The 9,525-nt window shown below is 37.1% G+C and overlaps 2 protein-coding genes across 2 annotated transcripts in view; one reads left to right on the forward strand and one right to left on the reverse strand.

Annotated features, from left to right (window-relative positions):
- The window catches only part of stmn4 (stathmin-like 4), a 4,773-nt gene extending 849 nt beyond the window's left edge, over positions 1-3,924 (forward strand). The window contains exons 2-6 of the mRNA XM_027163334.2: positions 606-669; positions 755-850; positions 1,051-1,256; positions 1,377-1,568; positions 2,998-3,924. Of these exons, the coding sequence (XP_027019135.1) occupies positions 648-669; positions 755-850; positions 1,051-1,256; positions 1,377-1,568; positions 2,998-3,057 (576 nt within the window). The 5' untranslated portion in view covers positions 606-647 and the 3' untranslated portion in view covers positions 3,058-3,924. The remainder of the gene's footprint in view (positions 1-605; positions 670-754; positions 851-1,050; positions 1,257-1,376; positions 1,569-2,997) is intronic.
- il17a/f3 (interleukin 17a/f3) lies at positions 3,852-7,820 on the reverse strand. Its single transcript, XM_027163335.2, has 3 exons — positions 7,636-7,820; positions 7,159-7,385; positions 3,852-4,660 (listed from the first exon to the last, which is right to left on the reverse strand). The coding sequence occupies exons 1-3, from the start codon at positions 7,648-7,650 to the stop codon at positions 4,420-4,422; spliced, it is 483 nt and encodes a 160-aa protein (XP_027019136.2). The 5' UTR covers positions 7,651-7,820; the 3' UTR covers positions 3,852-4,419.
- Positions 7,821-9,525: the final 1,705 nt, after the last annotated feature.

Consider the following 9,525-nt stretch of genomic DNA (forward strand, 5'->3'; position numbering starts at 1 on the left):
TCTACTGACAAGCAGTAAATAAACAGCCACGTCTGCAGGAAGTGGATATTGATCAGCGTTCCGTGTGTGTGTGTGGGGTTGGGGTGGGGTGGAGGTTGTTTTACAAGGTTAGTGTGTGTGTGGTCTCCCACTTTCAGAGGTATGTGTCATCACTTGAGGCAGGTACAATACATGAGGCTTTTTTTCCGCATGATCTAAAGGTCACAAGTTTATGTGACTCTGAAATTAAACACAGATTATACATATATCACTGACCTGTATTTGTGTACTTGTGTACTTGTGTACTTCAGTGCACGTGTGTTTGTGTCGGTGGGTCGGTGTAGACACCGCAGCCGTGTGTTTCTCATCTGAATTCACGCCTTTCCCTCAAAATCGATTGATTGATTGATTCACTGATTCACTGATTCACCGATTCATTGGTTCATTGATTTATTGATCCAGTGTGTTGACAGATGTCTTGAAATGAAAGACTGAGAAAAGTGCTAAACACTGAACACTAGCATTAATTAGGATGAAATATTTTTGCTTATACAATTAGTCAGATGAACACACTGTACTCTCTCTCTCTCTCTCTCTCTCTCTCTCTCTTTTTCTTTCTTTCTCAGTGGAAAGAACAGATTAAGCCTCCTTGTACGTGAAGAAAGAAAATGAACAGCATGACCCTGGCAGGTATGTTAGATAATCGCCATTGTCAAATTCATTAGTTTTGCTCCACATGGCCTAAAGATTTTTCATTTGACTCTTCCCCTTTCAGCATATCGAGACAAACTGAAGGAGCTCCCTCTAGTGTCACTGTTCTGCTCTTGCATCAAGTCGGACATTACAGAGAAGCAGACCTATAAAGCTGAAGGTAAAACACAGCGTATACCTCCAGTGTAGCATGTTAGCTCTTAGCTACCAGCTACCTCTTAGCTAACATGCTACTCGTGTGTTTAGCACAAACATCTTAGCATTTCACTGTCATTATAAATGAGTAATAATTAGTTAAGTGCTAGACAGAGTAACTCTTTCGTAATCTTAATAAAGGAGATCTGAAATATTCTCTGATAGATGCAGTGGACCTGAACTGGTGTGAGATCAAGGACGTGGAAGTGATCGAGCTGAACAAGCGTGCGTCAGGACAGGCGTTTGAAGTGATCCTGAAGCCACCTTCATTCGATGGCGTGCCTGAGCTGAACGCCTCTATGCCGCACCGCAAAGACCCGTCACTGGAGGAGATCCAGAAGAAGCTGGTGGCTGCTGAAGAGAGACGAAAGGTTCGAAACACACACACACACACACACACACACACACACACACACACACTGCCTTTTTCTCACTTCACTCAGAACAATCTCCAGACAACAACATACTAACACACATAAGCCTTCCCTCAGTTCCAGGAGGCAGAGTTGCTAAAGCATCTGGCTGAGAAGAGAGAGCATGAGAGGGAGGTGATCCAGAAGGCATTTGAGGAGAACAACAACTTCATCAAGAATGCAAAGGAGAAGCTGGAACAAAAGATGGAGACCAACAAAGAGAACCGCGAGGCCTTGCTGGCCGCCATGCTAGAGAGGCTTCAGGAAAAGGTATTCTGAAATGAAGACAGTTGTTGTTGTCCATATTCACCATATAACACACTGTGTGGTGTCTGGCTATTTATAGTTCTGTCCTAGTTTTTTTTGGGTGTAATTTAGAATTACATAGCACATTTCTTCACATATTCTTCTTCCCCAGTCCAAAGGCTGTAGGCTGTTTACCATCAATACATTTTCCATAGTGGGTCGGTGTGTGGTTGTGCCCTGGGATGCGTTGGCAACCCGTATATGGTGTTTACTACATTGTGCCCAGAGTCCCCTGGTATAGACCTGGTATGGATGGATGTTTAAATAATTAATATAACAGCACATCAGGATGAGAGAAGACACTTTCTGTGAAAGAAAGTGATATCAGAAAATGATTAGACTCAAGATCAGTGATGGTTCAGATAGAGCTCTGGACTGTTAAAGGTTGGATCTGTTGGTTCAGGTGGTGACACACCTGGGCTAGATGAGAAAGAGACTCATCTTTTATACTGTTCACAACTCCGTACAATTAAAATGACATTGAAATACTCATTTAAATAATGTAATAATACAAATTTAACAAAATCAAACTTATAATGAATTTTAGTTTTTATTTGACAAGGCAGCTTCCTCACAACCCCACCTAGTATCAATAGAGTTATTATCACACCTAGTGGTCAAAATAGGAAATGCAACAAGAAATATAACCCATTGGAGCTGGATTTTCTTGCCTCATCCTCGCTCTGTGAACAGATGGAGGGAGCAAACCAGGCAGCTAATGAGTGCCAGATTGGCTTAGTTTAAAAAACAAACAAAAAAACTCAAACGTAGTGATCTTGCTTTTTATAGTAAATCTATTGAATTAATCTAATGTCAGTGCACAAAGTGTGTCTGTCATGTAGGGAACAATTTCACTTTTAATATACACTGCAGATACATATACCCATTTTCTTTTTTTTTTCTTTTTTATTTATTTATTTGTTTGTTTGTTTGTTTTTAGATGATTAGAATTTTGCAGAAACATTTCGACCCTGCTTATTTTTTTAAAAAAAATTAATTAAACCTGGATTAGTTCAGGTTGTAGACTCTAAAACATTGCAGGTTTACAGGGGGTGAAATAGAAGTGTTTTGTTTTGTTTGTACAATCAGGACTCATATATAGCTCTGGATTTAATCGTCTATTCAAGTATAAATGATACAGAATGATTAAACCACTGGCAGAGAGCTTTTTAGCATCTCCTACTTTTCACTTCAAATTGAACGAATGTAATTCTAAATCATCTTTTATTCATCCATTGGCACACAATATATAATGTAATGTAATCAATAATATAGTTACATAAAGTAGCTGTTCTTTAATCTAGAAATCCTCTTTTTCTTGAATATGTGGAACATATCGAGGCTTGTTTCGTACCTTAATTGTTCTAACGAGGACTATTTTTCACTCTTTTAGGACAAGCACGCAGAAGAGGTGAGGAAGAATAAAGAGCTGAAGGAGGAAGCATGCCGATAAAGTGCTGGAGGAAAAAGTGGACTGTGGGATGGATAAAAAAAATATATATAGGATGAGAGAGAGATCAATAAAAGAAGGCATCACTTCTCATTAATGTAACGGAGACGAGTAGAGGACATTGCTAATGGCAATTTAAAACAACAAAGTTTGGTTTGTTTGTTTGTTTGTTTGTTTGTTTGTTTGTTTCTCTTTTCATAAGGTGTATATTGTGATATGTAATAACTCTTCGGACAACAGTGCACAGTTAGCTCTAGGTTCAGGTGGCAGAAATCAGCAACCTTTCACAAAATCAGTCCTTTGTACATATCGAGGTGATGATGTAGAAGAAACAAGAAATAATGCATAAATAATACAGACATACAGATCATGCAGACTTAAAGATCAGTATACTTCATATATGTCTATACATCTATACACGTTTTCTTAAATGTATTCCACCTAGCAAAGCGCAAGCTATGCATGTTTATTCGCTCATCGTTTATTTATAGAGGCACAAGTGATTTCTCAATAAAAACCAATTTTTAAAGGATGTTTATTCACATTGCTTTTGTTTACTAAGCAGTATTATATTCATGATTATGCATTTTCATGAAAGAGATTTGATGACAACAAATATCGTTAAGTTGAGAAATGTTAGCGTCTTCAGAATGATATTTCGTAATAAATACTTAAGCACAAATCAAAGGCACGTATAAGCTATGAGCTAAAAGACATTACTTGGTAGGAAATGAGAAGAGAGCAAAGAAGAGAGCTGATATAAACATGTCAAGAATGTAGAGCAGTGACGTAATTAGAGAGAGAGAGAGAGAGAGAGAGAGAGAGAGAGAGAGAGAGAGAGAGAGAGAGAGAGAGAGAGAGAGAGAGAGAGAGAATGTACTTATATTTGAATGAAGTGGCAATAAGAGAACTAGCATTAGATGTGAATGTATCTCGGGATCTTTTTCTTTATGTTATTATTCCACCTGCTAACATACATTAGACGTTAGACGAATTTACAAAATAATGTCGATGTGAATTGTTCAGTAAACTCCATTTGCTCTTTCTGTAGTTATCATGAAGATGATTTGACATAACGGTCAGTAAAAGCATCTCGTTCCTAAACCACTACCTTGTGCTTTGTCTTTTTGATGATCGTTTATTCTTAAATTAAAACTATAAAAAAAAAAAAAAAAAAAGAACAGGTGAAAAAAAAAGAATGACAAAATCAACTTAACGATGCTCTTCATTTCAAGCCCTTTTATGTTATATGGTTTGATGAGCTAGAAAGAAAGCACAAATACAGCAACCCGTGACTTGTAGAAAGAGACGTGGAAATGTATGAACTTTTTTTTTTTCAGTCATATACACACAGGAACAGCAGCACTACATGTGAGACACGACGTTCGGTAAAACACACGTGCAGCCCACGCTGGTGGTGTGTTTCTCCAGCCTGAAGGAATAGTCCTTCTTTTTGCCCTTTACTCTTCTGAGCACCAGGAATTGGTACAAGATGGGTTTGGATTCCAGACCAGCGTCTTCAATCCCATCTTTGTTCAAGCAGCCTGTTTTCTCACACTTCGCCTCGAAGATGCGGCTCGGAATGCGAGATTCGTCGTAAGAGACCCTGGGAGGAGGCGAGACACCCAAACATGTTCACTTCCGTTCTACACTTTAAACCCACAGAGTTTCATTTCTTTTCTATTGCACAATGTTTTGTGCTTAAGGTACTGTTTAGTAAGAACAATAACTACACACTACAAAAATGACAATCTGGCAATTCAGAACATCTATAATACTGTACAGTCACATTTATCTAGTGTTTCCTATCATTATAAGATTAAAGATGAGCTACATGCAAATTGGTTAAAGTTTTTCTGTCGGCAGGTTTAGTTTTATTAGCTGAAGGGTTTGTTTTAAGAAAGAAGTAAAATTATGTGCCAAAAGAATAGGAAAGAATAAAATGGTGGAGGAGAAAGCATGCCGAAAAAGTGATGGAGGGGGAAAAAAGTGGGCTGTGTTTGGTAGAAAATGAATGAATGAATGAATGAATGAATGAATGAAAATGAGAGCGAGATCGATAAAAGAAGACATCACTTCTCATTAAAGTGTCGGAGGAGAGGAGAGCATGGGCTTCTTTTTTATGGGCTATAAAATTGTAAAAAGAGAAATAACTGTCTGGACAACAGTGCATCAATTTATACAATTTAAAGATTTTAAAATGCTGTTTAAGCATCTAAAATCTTATATACAATATAATTTATATTAATCGAATAATAAGAAATATTAGCTAAATGTTGTGTAACAAAACTGGATGCACTGATGTCTTTGATGCCATTGATTAATAATATTAATATCAATAATAATAATAATGATAATAATGATAATAACAATCATTATTATCATTATTATCATTATTATTATTATGATAACACTAATAATAATAATGATAATAATAATAATAATAATAATAATAATAATAATAATAATAATAATAATAATAATAATAATACATGTCTTTGAACATAAAACAATGATCAGCAATAATATTAAAACTAGGTGCATCTTCAACATCACCTTTCAGGCGATGGGATATATTTGACATCAGGTGATCAGTTGATGTCGATGTGTTAGAAGACTGGAATAATGAGCGAGTGTAAAAATAAGAATGAATGTTAACAAGAGCCACATTCTGATTTCTAGACGATTTGGTTCTCAGAAACAGCGGGTCTTGTGTGGTGTTCCTGGTTTGAAGTGGGTAATAAATACCAAAAGTGCTCCAAGGAAGAGCAAGCAGTGAAGCAGCTACAGGAACAAGGTGGCTCAAGGTTTGTTGATGCACATGGAGCTCATCTTGTACGATCCAACAGAGGAGCTACTTTAGGGAAAATTACTTGCATAAGCTACTTTAGCGAAAAGTGAATGCAGGCTCTGATATACAGGAGACAGATCACGCATCACAGAAAACTCTGTGTCCTCTATTCATGTGGATGTTACTTTGACAAGAACCACCTACCTAAATATTACTGTAGACCAACTACACCTTTTCATAGCAACAGTGTTCCCTTATGTTAGTGTCTCACACACACACAGCGTGAAGGTGAGGCTAGTTCTCCTAGTTCTAATAGTGACAACAAAAATAAGAGATACAGAGCCAGAGAAAAGTGGTTTGGCTGGTTCAATAATATGTAAACAGAAAGTTCAGGGAGAAGGCAGGACACACACGATTTCAGTACATGCACACAAAGCCTAATGATGCGGAAGGACGACGTGATAATCATCTGGGTTCCTACAGGTTCCTACACTTTACACAAAACTCCTAACAACAAGCTAAGAAACAAGAACAGAGATGCACTTTCAGAACAATAAAATCCCTTCAGATCAAACCTAGACTCATGGTGGAAAAAAAAAGGTTTTAAATATGATCCCAAGGACACAACACCAGCAATGAAGCATGATAGTGGGAGCATCAGTACTGGAGCGTTACACATCAGCATGAAGGAAACCAGTAGCATGGTGACAACTGCAAAACACAAATGCTAAAATATCTTGAATATAGTCAAATTTATATAGTATTTTTTTCTTATAAGGTCACAGAAAACTAGATAGTATTAAATCTATTTGTAGATATTTTTATTTATTTCTAGCTTTATTTTTTATTTTTAAAAACTATTTGCAAATAATTATGATAATACTAAACAAATACTTTACTTTTAAATTTAGCAGTGAGTGAATAAAACAAGACAAGACTAAAAAAAATAGCTTAAATTCATTATTGTCATCATACGACAAGAAAAAGTTAATAAGTCGTTTGCCATGTACTTCTTACTGCAGAAATCTCGATGCTGCAACCGCAAAAAAACTTTTTGTTAGTTCACGCTTATAAATAGCTATGTGCCGAAAGGCAAAAGACGTTCCATCTGAAGTGAATAAATGCTCTGGAAGTATTTTAAACACCAAAAACAATTATGCTTAGTTCCTCTCACTGTGTGTGTGTGTGTGTGTGTGTGTGTGTGTGTGTGTGTGTGTGTGTGTGTGTGTGTGTGTGTGTGTGTGTGTGTGTGTGTGTGTGTGTGTGTGTGTATACTACACCATGTGTACATGTACATGTTTAATCAGACTCACTCATATGTCCACGGTGATATTGACCGACTTGGAGATATTTGATAGGTATCTAGTTGGCTTTCTATTGTAGAATCGACAGTTAGCTGTAGTTTCCTGGCCTTTCTTTGGGAGCCCTTCTTAGTCGGACCCCTTTTCCGTTCCTTCTTTCCTTCTTTCCGTCCTGCAGGAGAATGATCTGCTCCGAGGAACAGTACTCCCAATGCCAACAACAATGTGACCTTGAAAAGCTTGGCGGAGAGAAGAGAAAAGAAGAAAAGAGAAGAAGGGAAAAGAAAAGAAAAGAAAGGAAAGGAAAGAAAAGAAAAGGAAAGGTCAGATCACTATTCTTCTTATTTCAATGCCTGCAGTCAGTGTTTCAGCATCTCTGCATTTATCGGTTCTACAAATAATGTGTTAACACATATTACGCCAGTAAAATTCTCAGTGTTTTAAATCGCTGTTAAAAATGACAGGAAATAAATAAGTCTTGGCACTAACCACCGAGATGTGCATCTTGAGATTAACAGTCAGTATCGTAGTCCGTCCTCAGCATAGAACTGGTCCATTCAGTGACAGATGAGGGTTTGTGAATTCCCCATCTTTATATACTCTTACATGTCATGCATTTCTTCTGTTGTGTTTCCTTCCCTTTGACACACTTTAATCTTTTAGACGTAGATCGGCGCTTGAATATGTTCCAGTCCGGGGTCATGCAAAAGAAATAACCTGAAATGGATATTTTAGAGAAATACATTTCAGTTTAATTTCTAAAACATTTTAATCCCAGATATAATAATGTAATAATGTTATTTATTTATTTATTTGTTTGTTTGTTTGTTTGTTTGTTTGTTTTAAATATAATAAAGCATGTAAGCATAATTCATTTGTCTGTGTCTTTTGAATGAACAAGCTTTAAGTAATAAAAGCACAAAAGTTAAATGTATTGAAGTCGAATACAATAATTCCTGCTAAACCATTCTAATATGTTGTCTATACAGATATAAAAATTAGCAAATAATATTTTTATGGTAAAAAAAATCTAAAAAAAAAAAAAAAAAGAGAAAGAATCCTTTATATTAGCACATAAGAGCACAATGACGTTCACAGGATCAGCAGTGATGCAGCTCCCTGGAGCAGAGAGGGTTAAGGGCCTTGCTGAAGCAGCATAGTAATGCTGGAAATTATTGGGCTTGAACCCACAACCATGTGAGATAACACCAGAGAGAACACCAAACATGTCTAAAAAATGTATATATGATATATAATAATGATCTAGTGTGTCTTCATATTTACTTTAAGTCGTCAGGGAGCACGGTAGCTTAATAGTTAAAATTATTAACTTAAGTGGATTAAAACTGCAGGGTCGGGGTTTGATTCCCTGTGTGTGTGTGTGTGTGTGTGTGTGTGTGTGTGTGTGTGTGTGTGTGTGTGTGTGTGTGTGTGTGTGTGTGTGTGTGTGTGTGTGTGTGTGTGTGTGTGTGTGTGTAGTTTGCATGTTCTCTCTATGCTTTAGGGGTTTCCTTCAAGTTCTCCGGTTTCGTACCCCAGTCCAAAGACATGAATAAATTAACCATTGTGTGTGAGTGTGTGTGATTGTGCCCTGTAATGGGTCGGTGCCCCGTCCAAGTGCCCTGAGTCCCCTGACATAGTTCCCTTTGACTGTGTAAAATAAATGTTACAGAACATCGGTTGGATGTTCAAAAGGTTCCATCCAACGTAACTGTCTGCGTTTCACAGTTCGAAGTGATGACATTTCAGGACGATTGAATTATATTTGTCACCATGGTGACTGTAAAAGGAAATTAGATCATGTTTGTGTCTTATAAACTGTGTTTATCAAAAATCTCTTGGACAAAGAATGTTAGAACTGAACTGAAAGCATCTGAGCGTTTTGCGTTAGATCTAAGATCACACTGCAAAACATAAAGACGTGTGCGGTTCCTTTTTAAGTTGAATTTGGTCTCGATAGTAATGTGGAGAAAGTCGGAATTAATAAAAATAAAATTTCACCCTGTTTCGCCGAGCTCACAGGTGCTAGTCTTAAGATTTTTGCAGAGTGTCAAATTTCTGACTCCGTAAATGAGCTTCTGAGCATTTTCCATTGAGTGGAACTGACTCATGCGTTTCACTACTGTTTCTCCAAATAAGACACGTATCAAGGTAATGTCAGTGTAAGTTCATTTTGCATTAAATGTGCTGCATTTCAAAGGTAAATTTCAGAGAAGTCTGTGCTACTGACCCTCTCGTTGTTGCTTTGAGAAATTGCTACAGAAATCTAGACAGGTTTGTGCACATTAAGGTCTGAATTTTCCTCTCACACTTCTGGCAGCAGACATCACGTCGCCCACTTTGCAAAAATTTAGGTCACTGAAATGCTGATTGGCTTCT

The sequence above is a fragment of the Tachysurus fulvidraco genome, chromosome 16 (genome assembly GCF_022655615.1).
Source record: "Tachysurus fulvidraco isolate hzauxx_2018 chromosome 16, HZAU_PFXX_2.0, whole genome shotgun sequence".
Taxonomy (NCBI): Eukaryota; Metazoa; Chordata; class Actinopteri; order Siluriformes; family Bagridae; genus Tachysurus; species Tachysurus fulvidraco.